Below are 20,357 nucleotides of genomic sequence, written 5' to 3'. Positions count from 1 at the left end.
GATGACACGAGGCCCCGATCTTCAGTATCCCCAGTGTGTTTAGTTGTGAAATTTGGTTTTGAAGTTAAATAGGGTGTGGTCATGCGGTCAGTAGAGGTAAAGAGGGTGTGGTCGTGCAGTCAGTAGAGGTAAAGAGGGTGTGGTCTTCAGGCTTGCAGGTAAGTAAGGTGTAGTCTTGCAGGCTTTACAGGTAAAAATAGGGTGTGGTCTTGCAGGACGTAGAGCTAAAAAAGGTTTGGCCCTGCTGGGTTACAGGTAAGGAAGGTGTGGTATTCAGGTTTGCAGGTAAATAAGGTTTGGTCTTACAGGCTTTACAGGTAAAGTGGGTGTGGTCCTGCAATCAATCAATCAATCAAATTTTATTTTAGCAGTGGTCACAATACGCTTTGCAGACAACCCTGGCCTAAACCCCCACAGGAATAAGCCTAAGGCAACAGTGGCAAGGAAAAACTCCCTGTGGCAGATGGGAACAAAACCTCGGAAGGAACCAGGCTCAAGGGGGAAGACCCATCCTCCTCTGGTTGGCTCAGAGTGCCGACTGGTGACCAATATGTCAGTCAGTTTTACAGAGTTTATGATGGATAACTCTGCTATATAAATGCAGTCCATGATGTGGCTCAGATGATGGGCAGGGCCAGGTGGTGGTGGTGGGGAGCAGCAGGTGGCGACAGATGTGGGCAGGGTGGATGCAATGACGAAAGAGGGGCTGGACCGCAGTGGTGGCTTTGCATTTAAAGAAGCTGTGGTCTTATAGGCCTTACAGGTAAAGGGAGTTTTATTGAAATGTCCACATAAAAAAGGTAAAATGTTCAGGGAAAGTCAACAGGCCCTGATGAACGTAATGCTGTGCTGGTGATTTAGCAGACAAGTCTTGGGATCTACATGCAGTGATTAATGGGCAAGTAATCTAGTACTTTTTTATGTTTTTAAAATTATGCAAATTATTACAAACGGAATGTGGTGTTGCATGAGAGTTATTGGCATCATTCAACAGACATTATCCCTCTCTCTGTCTTAAATTGGGAAGATCAAAATCTGTTGGCATACAATGAGAAGCTCCTTTCTCCACCTAGTAGTCTATCCTGTCCATCATCCAATGGGGGAAATGTTTTATTTTGACCCCAAAAGCTTAACCCAGAACAGAGGGCTCTTTCCAGTTCAGTCTCCTGCATCACACAAAATATACAGTTAAATGAAAAAGTATTGGGACAGTTGCGTCAAACTGGTTGTTGTGCTAATCAAGTTAAATATTCAATAATTTATTTAGTGTGTTTTTTTTAAACGGACATTGAACTATATGTAATGAGTAGAGTCCCCCAGTGGCATTGTTGCAATATAGTTCAATGTCTCTTTAAAGAAACCCGCATGAAATAAATGCAGACATTGTGAATTTGGCCTCATAGTCATTGTCTAATTTGAAAATTTGATTAGTACAGGGAAAATAACAACCAATTTGACACAAATGTCCCAATAATTTGCCTGTATCTGTATACATACTTCGAGATTATTCTGTTTATGGGAAAAAATAGATGTTTCTCAAGAGCCCTGAGAGGGGTGAAAGGCCTCCTAAGTCCAGCAGCAGATCGAAACGGCATCCTCGAGATGCATCACTGGATGCTGGCGTAGAGGCTGGTGATTTGGGGTTGAAAGAATTTGGCCAAATCGGCCCTCTTGGCTTTCAGCGTGGGCGTCAGCAGGCCGTTCTCGATGCTGAACTGTTCCGGGTGAAGATGCAGATCCTTGACCTGGTCGCAGAAGAACAGCATCCAGCTTTAGCATACTGCGTAGCATACTGTGTTTCTCTAACAAACACTGGTGAAATGGTGGAGAACAGCAGTGAGAAACAAATGATGTGTATCATAAGTAACCGTTGCTTACTTGCTCAAAGGACTTCAGCCCAGCTTCCTTACCCAGTCTTATTAGGTCAGAGAGTATGGCCTTTTTTACTTCCTGCAGAGAGAAACAGAAGTCAATACCTGATAATAATCACCTTTGCCCCCTCCATTCTAGTTGTTTGCCTATTGGGTCCCCCTAGTGGCCAATTCCATATTAAATTCTGTATTACATTTTCAGTAGTCTTTTTTTTCACTTCGTTCAACAGAGCCTGGCCAATGCTTTGACGTTCTAGGCATAATCGAAGGAGGCAAACTTCCCGGGATAGTTGTATTTTCCCAACCAATCAGTATCAGAGTATTTTGGCCAAGCGTGGTCTGAAACGTGCACCGGAAAACATTACCGGAGGCAAACTTTGCCACAGACCCGCATCAGTTCGCCATTATTTGAGGAAAATGATTGTATTGATTGTATATACGTATATATATATATATATATATATATATATATCAAATGAAAATAAGAGAAACAAAAAAATAATACGTTCAATGTTATTAAAATTAGGTTACGACTATAATAGTTACAGAATACTGCTTAAAAGAAAATTTCCTGATTAGTAGTGTCAGGGAAAATTGATGCAGTGGGCCTAAAAAAAGAAGTAAGGTACCTGATTATTGCAGAGCTTCTCCAGAGAGCCCTCCACTCCTAATTTGGCAGCGAAACTGGGAAGCACTTCTTGGTCAGGAACTACAATACCCACCAGGCAAGCCTGCAGCCAGACAGGGATGCTTGGTCATGTGGGGCCACTGTAGTGATGTCACCCACAGGCAATTAGATTCTTCATTTTTATTTATTGTTTTAAGCAACAAGCCACCTTCTTGATACATACATACATACATACATGTGTTTTTAGCAGATAATTTGCACACGTGTAAATGCTAGCACTCTCTGTTTCAACTTCCTTCTCCCCTCCCCTTCCTCCTCTACCCAATCCTTCCCATCCTGCTTCACTGTAGATGGAACATGAGTGTGCTAAAACCACATACACATGCAAACTCTTATCTTTTTCTTTTCCGCCAATTATATGGTCATCGCAGATGTCACCACCACTGAACTCACTTGAATTTGGCTGATTTGTTAAATCGATCGTAAAGGCCATCTGACAGTGGTGTACTGACAGAAGGTATGTGAATGTCACAAGTTTTTCCCCTAGTTTAGGGCTCTGATCTGATCATCAATCAATATGGATTCTGAAAATTTGAGTATAGCTGTAAGGTTACTGTATAAAAACAACTTGGTTATTTGTTATTTTGTTATGCTTGATTTTGTTAAGGACATGAGCCTCCAGGCAAACCTGATTAAATGAGTGTGTTACAGGAAGAGGGATATGTTGTACTCAAGGCTACAGAAAAGAGGGTATGCCGCAGGGCTGATGGTAATGGGAGATATAGTACACAAGGATACTGGAAATGTGAGCTAAAGGATTATAGATAACCACAGAAAACTGGAAATTTAGTATTGTAGTTTACAGGAAAAGAGGCTATGCAGGACTGTGGGATATGGGAGATGTAGTACTATAGATTTCAGGAAAGAGAGGTAAATTATAGACTATAGACTACAAAAACTGGAAATATAGTTCTATAGTTTAGAAGAGATTTGAGGTCCAGGACTGTAAGTTATAAAGGAACTAGGATATTGGGCTAGAGTAGTAGTGTGCCGGTCTACATTGTAAATGATGCATTTCCATGAATTATGCATTTCCAGGATGTTTAAGAGCGCTCATTGACTTTACCTGTAAGCTGTCTCCATGCACAAACACCTGAGCCACTGGCCCACTCCTCACATACACATTTTCAATCTTCTCTGGGGCGATGTACTCTCCCTGGGCCAGTTTAAAGATGTTCTTCTTCCGATCAATGATTTTCAGGACCCCGCTCTGTGGGGAAGAGATTGCGTAACTTTTTTTTGCCTTTATCCGCATCTCCGCCCTCCTCTCTTTCTCTCCCTCCTGCCCTCGTTGGTCCGCGGCGGGCTGAAGATAACAGCGCGTCAGCGCTAAATCCCGTCCCGCGAGAGAGGGGCTGATTTGCGCGTAATTACAGCCGCCCCAGAGCAGGCTGGGACAGGGGCCCTAATGAGGCTCCGTCGCACCGCGGGCGCGGGCGTGAGCGACCGCTAACGGCTGCGGCCGTAGAAAAAAAAAAAAAAAAAAACCGGCAGAAAATTAATTAACGGTTCTCAGCCAAGGCCTCCAGAGGTTCGGCGGGGCGAGCTGATTGCTGCGGCTGAACGAAGCCGGCGAGCCGGTTCTCGTCGACGCTCGGGCAAGAGACACGTCCGTGCAGGCGTGCCACATCCACGTACTTACCGGCCAATGACCAGATGGCACACGGAAACAACAAACGTGCCTTCCCGAGGCAGGTAAGTCCACCATAGAGTGCTTTCTCTGCGTTTCTCTTTCTCTGTGGTTTTCAGGAGAGACAAACTTGGGAAGGTGTTTCAAGGGCGGTAGTCTGAGAGAACTGAGCCGAGGTCAGGTGACCAGGTTTGGGAAAATTCAGACGGGACGTATCAGCTTAGCCCAGGACTGTCTAACCCTGTTCCTGGAGATCTACCATCCTGTAGGTTTTCATTTCAACCCTAGTTCGGCACATCTGACTCTACTAATGACCGGCTAATCTCCAGCTGTTGAGTGCGGTGTGCTTTGTTTGGGTAGGAGATGGTAAATCTCCAGGAACAGGGTTGGGCAGCCCTGGCTTAGCCCTTTTGCTTTTTGGAATAGGGCACATGCTAGCAACAAATACTCCACGGGTCCCATGATGAGATATTCTAACGGTCCACCGCCCGTCTTGCCCCTGCACCCATCCAACAACCACTGATTCACTCACTCTTTCATTCGCTCGCACTCTCAAGGAAGAAAATCTGTAATACAGATGAATTAACCTATAAACAGGGATTTTAGTCTCTTCTCTGCATAAATGGATATGACAGCATTATTCCTTGTATTTGATAAGCGGTTCTGATGCTGAATATACAAATAATGACACATTCTGTCCCCATCCTGATAAAAGTCACTACTTTATCAAATAGTACGGCATGCTGCTGTTACTAGGTTACGGTTTATTGTCGGCTGGAGCAGAGCTGAGTGGGGCATTATGCACGTGGTCAGCAGGTGCTAAGCAGGCTTACCGGCAGCCACTTCCCAATGTCTCCCGTGTGGAGCCAACCGTCTTCATCCAGAGCCTCGGCAGTCTTGTCCTTGTCTTTCAAGTATCCCCTGAACACGTTTTTGCCCTTAATGCAAACCTGTAAGAAAATACCAGCTTTGCAGCTCTGCAATAGCAACCAGCAATAGGGTCCTCCTCTCTCACTAGTCACCTTCTGTGGTATTGTATCAGACTGTGAATCTACAGGTAATGAACAAGAACAATAAGGTCACTTAATTGCGTGTTGGGCCAGCACGTGTGGTCAACTTAGCCTGTACTGTATGTGCTGTGGAATAGCACAGAATTCCAGCATAAAGAATTTTTCAGGAGAAATGAGACTCCACCACAAGTAGGTTAAACAACTCATGGTTAAAAGCAGGCATTGTTCCAAAATTGTTTGCATTCAGATCTGTTGGAAGGCCATGACAAATAGATGGCATGAGTGACATGCTTATCAAACCCCTGACCAATGACTCATGTTCTGTGGGCCTCCTCACATCAGGAAAAAAATGTTTTGAGAATTGGTGAAGATGATCATTCGGTACTATGAAGTCATGACTGACGACCTATTTCAGGGAAACGTGCACCCTTATGGAACTGCTGGAACTCTTTTAATATTTGGAACACTGTTGTGTTTGCATCTGTAATGTTTACTACCTATTCATGATGGTCTGCTGGAAGGGAGAACCTGCTACTATGCTTTTTTGCCTTTTCAGGATAAGCTTTAGTCTGTGTGCATGTGTGTGTGTGTCTGTGTGTGTGTGTGACAGACAGACATGAGATTTGTTTGGTGTTTTTTTGTTTTTTACCTCCCCTTCTCCGTTTGCTGCAAAATAGTTCATTTCTTCGACGTCGACAAGTTTTACAATGTTACATTGAAGAGGAATGCCAACATGTCCTGAATAAGGAAATATATATATAGTTTTATTAATGATAGTAAAATGGTTATAATAATGTGGCCATATTTTACTGTCATAACTACATAACTATTAATTTACACTGTAAACCTCATTGATCAAGGCTTCACTAGTCATGAGCGGTACTTCATCACACCAAAAGGTAAATATTATTGTTAAAAACCAACAATAAGAACCAAGCTTTATGGGGTTAAAATAATAATGAACCCTAGATGAAGCCTGTATGTATTAGGGTTTGGCTTCATAACTGAATTGATAAGATTGAAAATTTTAGTGGGGGATGACGAGGATGCAAGGGGTTGATGATGTAACCTTCAGGGCTACTGGTGCATAGCTATATTGCGAGTCTGTCAGGTAATTTAAGAATATTTTAAAAAACAATGTCTTGTATATATACATAATAACAAGGAGCTCCAAGAAGTGCAATACCTTGGAAAAACAGTCACTGGTGACTTACCAGATGTCCAGTCTCCTGGTGCACTGATGGTGCAGGCAGCAGTGCACTCAGTCTGGCCATATGCCTCAAAAATCTGACAGGGATGACATGGGTCATTAAAGACAAGAGGTCAGGTTGTGACATCACAACTGAAATTCCAGAAAGCTTAATTGGAATACTATTGTGCTGTTACATCACAAGTGGAGCACAGCTGTGCTATAACATTACACGTAGGATTCTGATGTCCTGTAACATCACAATCTGGGTCCTCAGAACAATTTTCTCAATAGCAAGTTGAAATATTACATTGAGCTCCAGGCAAAAATCCCCAAGCAGATGTTAGCCAGGCCAAATTATAATCAGCCATGAATTCGCTCATAATTTTAATGGAAATGCAAAAATATTCCCCTGTCAAATATATTTAATTAATACTAAATATATTCAGTAAGCATGAACACTTCAATTTTACAGTGGTTGAAGTGTTTTCAACTCGTATTATTTCAACTCTTATTATTTCTTCAACTATTTCTTCAACAACTACATTGCTGTCCACGGATTGGATAATTATAATAATACAATACAATATTACACAATAGGAAAAGAAAAGGTGTAGAGGGATGTTTCCTTGATTTTCCACTCTTGTTCCAGAAAGGGACAATACTGGACATTGTGCTGTTGTGGTGTGTGGTGTGCATGAGTGCATGATGGTGAATCTTGTTATAGATAGAGCAGGTCTGGCTGTGGTGGAAACACAACACTGTTGTGCTTCATTTTGAAATGTCTCAGATTCTTGGGGAACCGTGACCATTCCAGTTCATATTAAGCACACCCATCGAGCATTATCAAGGCTTCAAAGATTTTCATTGTGTTATATTTTAAAAGTTTTTTTCATTTTCTGTGAAAAGCCTCCAAAGAGACAGTAACCAAAGTCTTTTTTTCAATGTACACGTGTTTCCTGTAGCAAACTACAAGACAAGACAAACTGGCAGATTGTTTTAGTTTTTGAAAGTCCGTTACATTGGTAGATTGTTGAAAAACCTCTCTGAGTGGGCTAGTTTGAAAATAGTTCATGTCACATATATAGCGAGTTTAACTTGTGTTTTCTTAATGATCATACTGGCACTGGTGGGCCAAAAGCTAAGGTAGGCAAAGCCAGATTTGCCCCAGAGGTCACCATTTGATGTCCAATATTATGTAGTCTTTCTTTATCTTTCATTGTGATTCTATCCATTCTTTGTGACTGAGTGGACCGACTGTCATTATTTTATTATGACTTAGTCTCATTGATGCTAATCACTGAGATTGTACAGCAAAAACATACTATACTTATGTATCAGCGATCATTTTAAATATTGTTGCCACATTTGTTTTTCTCAACAGCAGTAAATCATGAATCTCAGTCTTCTGTGAGTTAATTTTGCTCGAGGGTGCAGGGTGGGCGGGGCTTTGAGGTGGGTTTACCTGACATCCAAGGCACGCCCTGAGGAAACTGAGCACAGAGGGGGAGATGGGTGCTGCCCCCGTCACCATCACACGGACCCGCCCTCCGAGAGACTCCTACAGGAAGAGATCACCTGTCCGTCACCATAGACTAGTCTTTTGAGAAAGTGCTGCATCTTAAAATACCACCCAGTACATGTAGGATATCTGTAAAATGAATGGAATTTTTTGCAAATATGCATTGCTATGCTGCTTATATAGTATGTGTATGAGTGAGCTTTAATGGTTTATGTATTTTTGTCTGGCGTGTGTTTTGATCAAATATTCCAAATATTCCTTACAATACATTTGGGTTTTAGGTTTTATGTTTTTTTAGCATAGTTGTATTACTGTATTATGAGTACAGTAATGTAGCTATATTGCGTTAGGCATTGTTTCACCTCGGATGTGCAGGTGTGACAGGCGTTGGTACTACACCTGGACTTTGTGAAAGATGAGCCTGTCCCAGATACTGTTGTTTCGGATTATGCCCTCCTTCACTTCTGAGTGCTTCCTCTCAATGGCAAAATTGAGCAGCCACTTTTTGAAAGGAGTCTGGGCTCCACTCTGAACCTTATGAGGACAACAACATGAAAACACTGTTCAGATAATCAAACCATGAAAAGACCTTTCATGTTTTTCATCCAAACTGTGCTTTTAAAAGAGCCTGACTGCATTGAAACTGGAACTGTGCTGATCTAGTTAACGTACGATAAAGACAATATTTCAGTCTTTCGTAGATTCTTTCAACTCTTTTTGCTATAGACTAGATGCAGTTATTTTTGGTTTAAGCACCCAAGCCTTTCCCTTCCCTTCCATCTCTCTGGTTGCAGTACCATATCTTATGCTCTTCGATTTAAAGTGTACGTTGTTATGTCTGTGCAGTTTAACGTGTTGTATCTTGTTGCGCTCTCTGGTTTAAAGGGATGTATCTTGTTGTGCACTCTGATTGAAAGTGTCATATCTTGTTGTGCACTCTGATTGAACGTGTCATATCTTGTGCACTCTGATTTAAAGTGATGTATCTTGTTGTGCTCTCTGATTGAAAGTGTCATATATTGTGCTCTCTGATTGAAAGTGTCATATCCTGTTGTGCTCTCTGATTGAAAGTGTCATATCCTGTTGTGCTCTCTGATTGAAAGTGTCATATATTGTGCTCTCTGATTGAAAGTGTCATATATTGTGCTCTCTGATTGAAAGTGTCATATCTTGTTGTGCTCTCTGATTGAAAGTGTCATATCCTGTTGTGCTCTCTGATTGAAAGTGTCATAGCTTGTGCTCTCTGATTGAAAGTGTCATATCTTGTTGTGCTCTCTGATTGAAAGTGTCATATCCTGTTGTGCACTCTGATTGAAAGTGTCATATATTGTGCTCTCTGATTGAAAGTGTCATATCTTGTGCACTCTGATTGAAAGTGTCATATCTTGTGCACTCTGATTGAAAGTGTCATATCCTGTTGTGCTCTCTGATTGAAAGTGCTGTACCTTGTCGTACACTCGGTTGAGCAAGCGAGGCACCACAGGGAAAATGGTGGGCTGCAATGTCTTCATATCATCAGAAAGGAGCCTGATGTCCCCTTGGAAAAAGCCAACCCGGGCCCCGGCACCGTACATCACTGTCTGAAAGCCAGAAAGGAGACATCAGGACTGTCTCTCTTCCCACCCCTCTTTCCTTATAGCATCAGCACAGTGGTTCAAACCCAGCCCATGCTTTTCACAAAAAAATGGTAGAACTGTAAGAACCACAGACAAATCTGCTTGTTTTTTTTGGCTTTCTGGCTCAAAGTATGTATCTCAACCCAGATTGCAATCCAAAAAGTTTCGATTCGTACCACGTTAGCATTAGCTAGGTTAATTTTTCTGTTTACAGAGGAGAATCGGTGGGTTTGAGCTGACTGAGTCCAGTGATACAGCAGTATCATTCCACTGAAAGAGGACAGGGGGCAGAGCCTTGGATGTGACTGGTGTCACCCTGAAAAACCTGCTGCTTTTACCTGGACAACTCTCTCGAACATGTGAGCCAGGGGCAGGAAAGAAATGGAGACATCCTGGGGAACTGGGGTATAGGCACTCTAAGACACAGAGAAATCAGTTTCAAAATCAGTACTCAGGAAAGATGAGGTTTCTTTTCATTACCCACAGACACTATAACCCTGCGAGTGTACTGTGTGCTGGTCCATCTCCTTCAGCATGTGCTGCAGAGCATGTCCCTGTTTAGATGTCAGCAAACACTCTAATGCTGCTTTTACATGCTCCTGGGAAACTTATTCTTCTGACGTGCACTTGTACCTGTTATACCAATTTTTGGGAGTGCAACTTGTGCAATTTTTGGCTGAAACACGAGCACTTTTTTCACCAAGCTGGTAACTCGGGGTTCAGAGACGACGCAGAGATGAGTTTCCCACTTATATTGTACTGCATGTGAAGGGTTATTTGACATCAGAAATTCCAGTAAAATGAAATGTAATGTAACTCACATCAAAGCTCTTAAGCACACTGGCTGCATCTGAAACCGCATTCTCGTGTGTCAGCATGGCACCCTTAGGATCTCCTGTAATAAATGTCACAGTACATTTCATTCAGTACATTACACTTACATTTAGTCATTCAGCAGATGTTCTTAGCCCGAATGACTTTAAAAGGAAATTATTCATGTTGATATGGCAATGGTTCCCGGCAAGATATTACAACTTGCACATAATGAAATGAAATATCGATAACTATCACAATGCATCTGTGAATGTCTGACTGCATCAGTAAATAGGAGAGTTTTGCGCACACACAAGGAAGTGTACGGATGAGGTCAGTAAGAGGACTCACACCTCACTGGAAGGTAACCATGGCATTGAAACTAACAGCAGCCAGTCCGATTATCTCTCATTATTTTTTCAACCTTCCAGCAGAATTGAGTTCTTAGCTCCGCCAGACACAAGTTTGTCAGGTTTTAGAATGAGGAGATGGACATTAAATCGATTTGGGCTCAACAGCAAAGACATGACGATGGAGTTTTGGGCAGAGAAGGGAAGAGTAAAGATGGAGGGTGAAAATGATACCTGTAGTCCCACTGGTGAAACACACAATGCTGAGGTCCTCTGGCTTCGGAGGCTAAGTTATGGGAAAGAACAGGAGTCAGTGTCTCATCCAGAGAAATGTGTATAACTGGGATAAAAATAATACTAAATCATTTACTCACAATGGGATCTTTTTTGTTGTCTTTTCCCAGAGTCTGAAAGAAATAGAACCGTTAATTTTATTTTTACGTGACATGGAAAGTGAGAGGAAGAGAATAGGGACCTACAGTGGGCAGGTAGTAACCAGGATTAACAATTCTGTCACTGTAGGGATCTAATTAACCACAGGATTAGAGACAGCAGACAAATCTGTCTGGTTTCCTAGAAAGATCCATCCTCTGTGTTCAGAGGATGGGGGTTGGAGTCTGTATTCAGAATTCCCCACATTGGCAGGACCACATGAAGTCAGACTCTGGCTGAGTCACGGATTCTAAATGAAGACTGAGCGACTCGAATGACTGAACTCGAAAGTCATAGACACTGAGTTGTTCAGTGCTGACTGTGGGATCTAGACATCAGTGTATTTAATGATTTGTAGATTCTGGCCTGGAGAGATCAGCCGATTCAAGCCTCAGTGTGGTGAGTGAGCGATGGTATCGGCTTCACGAGTGATTCATTGATTATTTTCAGTTGGTCGTACCTCCACCTCCCTTAAGGACAGGATGTCCACCCCGCACTTTGACCCCCGTTCGATTAGATCCGGGTCAAAGGCGTCCATGAGTATGATGGTGTTGAGCACTGGCGTGAGTTCCTTTTCACAGTTACTCAGGAGTATGTCCGCCTTTTCCTGTTTGTCGCACAGCACCGTAGAAATGTCAGCTGAAACAACAAGAGGGCTTTCAGAAAATTATTTATTATTTATTATTATTATAAAATATTATTTGTGATATTATATATACAGTACTTTATATATAAAGTAGTCATCTGTAAAAAAAAAAAAAAAAAAAAAGGCAGAATAAAGAGATGCTATAAATCTAGTGAAACAGCACCCTGCACCACCCGCAAAAATAAGAAACTGGCATCACCTGTGGGTTTTTTTAAAATTTTAGGTTGAGTAGAATTCAGTTAATATATGTCCATTTATTGAATAATAAACCAAAGTATGAATGTTTTTTTCAATTTCTACCTACAATAGAGATGAAAAAATGTTCATACCTTAGTTTGTTATTCAAGAAATGCGCACATATCAACTGAATTCTTCTCCACCTAAGGTTTTTTTTTTAAAACCGCAGGTGGCCTAATACTTTCGGCCTATACTTTCGCATGCGATGCAAGGTGCTGTTTCACTGGGTTTATAGCATCTCTTTATCCTCCCGTTTTTCTATATTGTCAAGTTCTGAATTCCAAATGGTACTTGTATGCCTGTCCCTTCGCTACAGAAATCATCTGGCAGTTCTGTCTCTGAGCCAGGCCAGCCCTTCCTCCGGTCTGTAGCCCAACAGCTGAGCTGAGTGGTCAGATTGCAGGTGTACCATTTCCCTCTCTAGGAACGCTATCGCTAATTATGCGTGGCTCTGAGGAGCCATCAGCCAATGGCTTGGTCAGGATTCCTGTACATGCCACCTCAGATGCTCTATACTCAGGGGGTGCAGGAAAGGAAATCAGAGTATGTGATTTTGGTTTCTGGTAAAAAAAATGTAGCCATATAATTTCTAAACGGGGCAGAACTGTGAACGCTGGCAGCCATTTTAGGAAATATCATCGGCGTAATGTAGTTTTGATCAGAATTACATGCCTCTCATTCACCCATTCATTGGTGTAATGGTGAAAGGCTGCCATGCAAGGTACCAATCAACTCATTTGGAGCAATTAGGGGTTAGGTGTCATGCTCAGGGGCACTTTGGCATGCCCAGGGCAGGGGATCAAACCGGCAACCCTCCGACTGCCAGTCAACCGCTCTTACCTCCTGAGCTATGTCGCCTGTTACTTTTCTTCATCTTCATGTCTCTCTCTTGCTTGTGCTCTTTCTCTGTCTTCCCCCCTCTCAACCTCCCTCTTGTTTCCCATCTTGTACATTTATTCACAATCCCCTCTTGCTCCGACAGCACTAAGCATGTGTATTGAAGGAGTGTGGGACCAACTGTGCTGGAGCTAATTACCTGTTAATTATTACCCCCAGTGACCCGGGTAAATTACCTCTGTTAATTATGAAAACCAGTGCTTCGGGGCCCAATGTGTCATAGAGTGGAACAGCTACCATAGAGTATGTGTAGCAGGCCAGCTCTGATATGATCCACTAGGGGGAGAGAATAAGAAATAAGAATGACTTCCACAGCAAGGACACTTCAAGGTCAATATTACCCACTTCATATATCCCTCAGCTCCACATACACTTTACACACAGTCAAAGTGTAGACAGTGAAGACACTATGAAAATTTATTCCTATCTCTCATACTTCATAACATAATTTTGTTCCTTGATCAAAATTACCATGCATTTTGTATTATTGAAAAGGAATTTAGATGAATAAACAATAAGAATTTGTGAGAGGAGTGTTCATTTTAATTTCTGTGAATGTTAATAAATCCATAGGCCCATGTCATTAGGAATACTTAGATCAGTGCTATTCAACTCCAGGTCCTACAGGCTGCAGTGTCTGCAGGAATTTGCTCCTACCACCTAATTTCACAAATTAGTTTACCTTCTTGGTTCAGGAGGTAAGCTCATTAGTGAAATCAGGAGGTGTAGCATATGGATGGAGCAAACAATTACAGACATTGTGGCCTGGTGGACCTGGAATTGAGTCTCCTTAGATGGAAATTTGTGTTTGTATGCCTACCAAAACATTATTGCCAGTCCTTAGATGGTATTGAAGTTAATAAAAATATTGTGCCTTGCCATTATAGATCCATAGATTGAAATTAAGATTAAGAAAGGCATAGCATCACTTCAATACAGGACCTTAGATCAAGATTGACGTTTACAAATCTATGGGGTCCCATTAGATATGGTGTCCCTGAGATTGAGAACTGTGCTAATCTGTTCATTGCCCTTCATTATTCCAGATCTCTAGATCAAGGGTGGGCAATTCTGTTCCAGGAGGGCTGGTGGATATGCAGGTTTTTCTTTTCACCAATTGCCTAGGCTAAATGATTTTTGATAATTGGCAGTATACACCAACATTGGTTCACTTGTAGATTAGATCACAGTAAAACATTTCATATAGAGACACAAAACCAGTCTTTGGGCGTTAAGCATGAATTTATCAAGAAATGTAGCTGAAATGCCATATGATGTCAATGTTACGGCTAATTAAATAATTAGGGTCAGAAATTGCAATGAAAACCAGAAACAGATACGGCTCTCCTTGCCCACCTCTGTCCTAGATCAAGATAAATCTTGAAAGGTCGTAAAGATCCTCACCTCTGGCCTGTTCTGGGCAAAGATGCCGATGAACTGATCTGGGGAGGGAGAGAGACCCCTGTGCAGCAGCCCTGAGCCCAAGTGCTGTGCTCGATCTGATACCTGAAGAGGTCAAGGGTCAGAGGACAGGTCAAGGGGTCAAAGCATTAATTCAGCTTAAGATAGGTGCAGCAGGCCATATCAACAAGTTGAGCAAAAAAAATTGGTTTGATATTTCGAAGGTATTGGCAATTTTTTTGTTGGGAGTTGGGGAGACAAAAAGGTAGCGATAATGACCTCACAGTGCTAATAGATTCTCTATAGCAACCACATGGTCTGCTTCTGTATTCCTTCTGTCCTCACTGCTTGCATGCTCAAGGATATTTCAGTTGGTAGCAGTTCTGCTATTTTATTACACTTTTTGTTGAGTATTTCTGGGTCTACTCAAGGACAAAAATCCAGTTACCAATCATGACCAAATATTTTATCAATACCCCTAATATACAAATGTTCTCAATCTTTTCTCACATGGCAATGTATTGACATTGGCAGTTTAATTTTGCTGAAGAGTTTTCTGTTGTGTTTCCAGTACTCATTTTTTCTTTGGCTTTTCAAACATTTCACCAATCACCCTCCTCAGAGGTGGATAGCCCTCTGGACATCTGAGTGAGTGAAATACCTGTTTGTACTTCAGCCACTGGTAAGGCTGTCCTGGCTTCCTGTAGCCCAAGCAGGGACCATTACCTATAGAACAAAATATTAGACAAGTCTAACTTACAATATTGGCTATAGATGCTGCTAGTGCTAGCAAAAACCCAAATTACACTACCGGTCAAAAGTTCTAGAACACCTCCATCTTTCCGGTTTTATTGAAATTTAAGCAGTTCAAGTCCAGTGAATGACCTGAAATGGTACAAAGGTAAGCAATAAACTGCCAGAGGTTAAATAAAGATTTTAGGTTACCAAAAACTGAAGAATAATGTACATTTCTTAGAGTTATAAAAAAGGCCTTTTTCAGGGAACAAGTAATGGATTAACAAATTACAGCTTTTCTGCAGCAATGGAAGTAAACTACACCTTGAAAGTTGATGCAAACAATTCCTACAGGTGTCCTAACATTTGTTGACTACTTACAAATCCTCCGTCTGTGTAAAATCAGTGTTGGAACAGATTGCGTTACTACACTCCCTGAAGCATTATTTGGATAATATTGCACTGCAGGAAGTAGTATATTGCTATCATAATGGCGAGAAAAAGGCGATTAACAAAGGAAGAAAGACAGGCAATTATAACCCTTGAAAGTGTAGGTCTTTCCTTACAGAAATTGTAGAGAAAGCCAAGGTGTCAATGAGTACAGTTTCCTACACCATCGAAAGGCACTTGGAAACTGAAGGAAACTCTGACAGGAAGAGGTCTGGCAGACCCAAAGCCGTAACAGAATCAGAAGACAAGTTTCTGAGAGTCAACAGCTTGCGTGATAGGCGGCTCACAGGACAACAGCTTCAAGTGGTCGAAGTAAGCAAGTCTCAGTTTCAACTTTGAAGAGAAGACTTCGAGCTGCAGGTTTAGCAGGTCGAGTGGCAGTACAAAAGCCTTTGCTACATTGACAAAATAGGAAAAAGAGGCTTGCCTGGGCCATGAAGCACCGGCAATGGACTACTGAAGACTGGAAGAGGTCTTATGGACCGATTAATCAAAATTTGAAATATTAGGTTCATCACGCAGGGTTTTTGTACACCATCGAGTAGGTTCCTCAGTGTGTGACACCAACTGTCAAACATGGAGGAGAAAGCGTGATGGACTGGGGTTCTTTTGCTGGATCCAGAGAAGGCGACTTGCACAGAGTGACTGGCACCCGGAACCAAAAGGGCTACCACAGCATTTTGCAGTGCCATGCAGTACCCTCTGGTCTACACCTAGTTGGTCAGGGGTTCATCCTACAGCAAGATAATGACCCAGAACATACCTCCAGGCTATGTCAGAACTACTTTAGAAGAAAAGAACAAGACGGTAGGCTTCAAATCGTGGAATGGCCAGCACAGTCTCCAGACATAAACCCCATTGAGCTGGTTTGGGATGAATTGGACAGAAGGGTGAAAGAAAAGAAACCTACAAGTGCAATACATTTGTGGGAACTTCTGCAACAGTGTTGGGGAGAACTTTTCAAACAATATTTGATTTCCATTGTAGATAGAATGCCACGAGTGTGTTGAGCTGTTATATCTGCAAAAGGTGGCTACTTTGATGAGTCAAAAATTTACATTAAATTGTGTTAAACAGAACAATTCCATGGTTTCTTTTTTATCTCCAATTGTTTATTTGTTCTATGCTTTAATTTCAGAGTACATTGAGACATCTGCGTAAAATTCAATAAAAACTGAAAAAAATGGAGATGCTCTAAAACATTTGACCGGTAGTGTATACAATTTAACTTTAATGAAATATTAGTTGGCAGTGCACTATTTACCATGAAATCATGCTGCAATTTTGTGATTCAGTTATTTCACTGTGTTTAAAAAATTTTTTTACCTGAAACATGCAGACCCCTCTGAAAAACCTCATACAGTGTCCGAGCATCGTCGTAATAGTATGACATCAGATTGTTGTCTTTCATTAAGGCGCTTTTCCTGGCTCCACCCTGTGAAGAAGACATGTTGTTCATCTCCTCTGGGGGATGGACAGTGACATCATTCAAACAGCACCCCTTATTCTCCAGACAGAATACAATCTAGAATATCCACTATAATCCACTATATTCATTTTAAACAAACAATTAACACCTTAAAAATGTTAAATGCATCATCAAATTCCTCCACAGTTTCCCTTTATAGTCTGAATAAACAGAATCATAATACATTTATGTTTGATACCTGGAACTAGACATTCTCTTTGGAAAGAAGTACCTGTAGTGTCCACTGGTTACAGGGTTCTGTACAGATCACCGATGACTGATTACTGTCCTTTTAAATTAATCACAATTGATTTGGAGCCCAGGCCTTTGATTGGTGAGAATGCTTCCAGTAGCTCCAAGTCTTGTTCATTGGTAGTTTCAAGACTGCCAGGTCACAGGAGTTTCTCTAATATACTACAGAGCATTATGGGTTAAGGTCATATGTCATATGTCATAATTATGCTTCATGAAATGTGTTAATTTGCAGTTTGCTGCAGTGGCTTGTGGATTCCCATCGGAAAGCAGCTACATGCAAAATGCACCTTCCAGCTGTAACTAATCTTCAAACGACTTCTGGAGACTCCCTGATTAGTATGCTATCTGGAAGAATGGATAAAAGTGACAGAGATGGATGAACCATCCAGATAGCAAAAGGGACTGTAGGCTGGAGACACAGAAGTGATGAGTAAGGCAGGTGCCAGGGTAATTAAAGGTGTGCAGTTGTACGAATCTAAGGATTTGAGTTTCTAACAAATCCCCCCCCCACAACCGCCTCGCCATTTCCAGCTTACACTGCTAAAATCGTTTGTCACCGATCCGTTGCTGTCAAAAGTATTGCTTAGAAGCGGTCTCAGCATTGCTGACTCCAGTGCTAATCCTGTTCCAGGAGAGAACTCTTTGCCGTCTGTTGTGTAGTCAGGTAGACAGTAACCGTATTGATGACAGGTGACCACATAGCTGCTGACTGCTCACCTGGATTCCCATGGTCTGCCGGTTGAGGTCGACTGGGGATCTGACCGGTTTTGGGCGGGAGTTGAGCCACAGGAGGGCGGCACCCCCCAGGATGAAGAGGGAAACGAGGGCTGGGGTGGGCAGGGGTGAGAACAGAAACTGGAGAAGGCTTTCCATCTTGAGGACACCACTGCAAAGGGAACAAAAGGACAGATAATGTGTATCCCTCATTAAAGACATTTTACACATTACAGATATCACAGACATTAGGGCACTACTTATCTGACACACTGTACAAGCAGTGGATATTATGGCAGATATTGCAAGCATTAGAAACATTATTATTCTATATATATTGTAGACATTAAGGACATTACAGCCTTTATGCATGTTACATGCATCACAGTGACAGTGAAATACATTACATCATAAGCTAATACTGATGTTACAGTGTCAATAGGAGGCAGTCTGGCCTCAGTGATGAGTTTGCAACCACTAAGTATTCTCAAATGAAAGAAATACATGTGCATATGCATGTCCTTGTGTTTGCATGTGTGTGTGTGTGTGTGTATGTGTCTGTGTCTGTATGTGTATGTGTGAGGAAGTGAGACAATGAATTGTTGGGTTCAAGGTCATTTTATGAATAACTTTCACCTTTAGCTTCACTGACCTTTGCTTTTGCTTTAATAATGAGCGAACCAAGTTATACATTTCTCCAATCATATTACCAACAGATCCTGCATTATTATACAAATTAGCTAGTGGCAGAACAAATGTTGACATGTTTCATTCGTGAATCTAATCAATCTAGTTCTAGCACCAGGAGCACAAAGAGAAAACGCATACGGGAAAAATGTGAACTTTGTCGTCTAACTCAGCCTTTTACTTGGCCAATCTCCGCCATCCTTTCTTCATGCCATCCTTTGCTTTTGACATTGTCCTGGCCAACCGTTAAACCTCAGGTGGGTCTAATCTGGGGGAGCCTTCCATTTTCAGTCAAGATAAACAGTAGAGCAATCGTTGCCTGCGTATACATGCGCATGTTCAAGTGTGTCTGCACCTGAGCATGTGAGGCCATGTTCGTTGCCGATCGCGAGCATTTGCAAACGTCATTCCTTTGCGTGTGTTTGTGCGTGTGTGAATTTGTGAGTGTGTGAGCGTGTGCATTAGTGTGAATGTAAGTGCAATGCGTGCACATTTGTCTGGGGGAGAACAAATGCATTTGTGTGTGAGCAGTTATCGTCACCGTGAGTACCGGAGTGCACCCAGGCCCGATAACGCTGATTGTGCTATCAGTGACCTTTGACCTTTGGCAGGGAACGTGAGTGAGATTGGCCAGAGGTCAGAGTCTTCTGCTGCATTTGATAATGACATAATAAATACAGTAGAAAGATTCATCCTCTGATGGATACCCACACGAAATGGATTCAGCGTATACTTTCCTTGCATTATGATTTCAATGCCACTTGGCTGGAATTGTGAAAATAAATACTTCTGCTGTAATTTCAAACCCAGTACTGTCTCACCATTCTTCACAGTATTCAACTGAACTTTGACACAGTGTAGATATGAACAGCTTGTGCTATATGCTCTGTACTTGAACTTGCTTTCATTGATTGAACTGTGACTAGCACCTCCTTTTATAAAGATGGGGTGTTCAGTTTTTGACTATTCTTCTGGTAAGCTCATAGCACACACATTTATCACTTTTTATGCACTGGTGCATGTACATATTTACACATGTAAATATATATATACACACATACATGTACACACACACACACACATATGCAAACACAGACACACACTGACACAACCTTTCTTTTTTGTTCATTTCTAATCATTATACTAATGCATTGTGCAGAGTCATAAAGAAATAGCACACTACTCTCCAAGAAAATCTGTCTGAGAAGTTTCAGGCTTTTACCAACAAAATAAGAATGCTCACAGGTCAAGCTCTCAGAATATAACCCTTACAGGTGAGAAAGAGACAAAGCAGAGATGAGCGTACCTGTTTCTTGCAGGTTTGTTAGAGGCTGGAATGGCAGCTCCAGTGGATCATGCTTTATCGAAGCTCTTCGTCCGTAAACAGAGGGGGAGGAAGTGCCCTCTCAAGGCTACATAAAGGGGCTGACGGCTCACAGGTGACCTTTGAACTTTAGCTGCAATATTCTTTGAGATAAAGAACCAAAAAAGTACTCATAGTACAACACATTGAGGAGTGTGTTCCGTGCAGTGATGTTCACACTTGGTTTATTTGTTTGTATAAGATTTTAGACTAACACCCAGAACACTGATGGAAGTTGTACTGCAGAAATTAGATGTGTGTGGGCGTGGCAGTAATGTACCACTCAGGATTCAAACCTGTAGCCTCTCTGTGCCTGCTGTCCACTCATTCAAACCTGAAGCACTGACAAAGCCATAACTCTACTCCACATTCTCATACTACTG

At 41.8% G+C, this 20,357-nt stretch overlaps 1 protein-coding gene across 1 annotated transcript; it reads right to left on the bottom strand.

Annotated features, from left to right (window-relative positions):
• Positions 1-757: 757 nt before the first annotated feature.
• acsl5 (acyl-CoA synthetase long chain family member 5) lies at positions 758-20,030 on the bottom strand. The gene is made up of 21 exons (XM_064321163.1): positions 19,918-20,030; positions 17,928-18,096; positions 16,814-16,922; positions 14,964-15,028; positions 14,306-14,407; positions 13,078-13,177; positions 11,582-11,760; positions 11,064-11,096; positions 10,924-10,975; positions 10,348-10,421; positions 9,865-9,942; positions 9,356-9,490; positions 8,310-8,444; positions 7,854-7,949; positions 6,414-6,486; positions 5,849-5,937; positions 5,023-5,139; positions 3,626-3,769; positions 2,501-2,602; positions 1,879-1,950; positions 758-1,745 (listed from the first exon to the last, which is right to left on the bottom strand). The coding sequence occupies exons 2-21, from the start codon at positions 18,081-18,083 to the stop codon at positions 1,608-1,610; spliced, it is 2,049 nt and encodes a 682-aa protein (XP_064177233.1). The 5' UTR covers positions 18,084-18,096; positions 19,918-20,030; the 3' UTR covers positions 758-1,607.
• Positions 20,031-20,357: the final 327 nt, after the last annotated feature.

Source organism: Anguilla rostrata, chromosome 2, assembly GCF_018555375.3.
Source record: "Anguilla rostrata isolate EN2019 chromosome 2, ASM1855537v3, whole genome shotgun sequence".
Taxonomy (NCBI): Eukaryota; Metazoa; Chordata; class Actinopteri; order Anguilliformes; family Anguillidae; genus Anguilla; species Anguilla rostrata.
The sequence above is the reverse complement of the archived record's forward strand: the minus strand, read 5'-3'. Positions and strand labels throughout refer to the sequence as shown.

Coding starts and splice junctions, on each gene's coding strand:
- acsl5 (XM_064321163.1), bottom strand. CDS start 18,083: ATGGAAAGCCTTCTCCAGTTTCTGTTCTCACCCCTGCCCACCCCAGCC. Junction 9,491..9,864: donor TGTTCGAGAGAGTTGTCCAG/GTAAAAGCAGCA, acceptor TCTGGCTTTCAG/ACAGTGATGTACGGTGCCGG. Junction 6,487..7,853: donor GGGCGTGCCTTGGATGTCAG/GTAAACCCACCT, acceptor CATCCCTGTCAG/ATTTTTGAGGCATATGGCCA.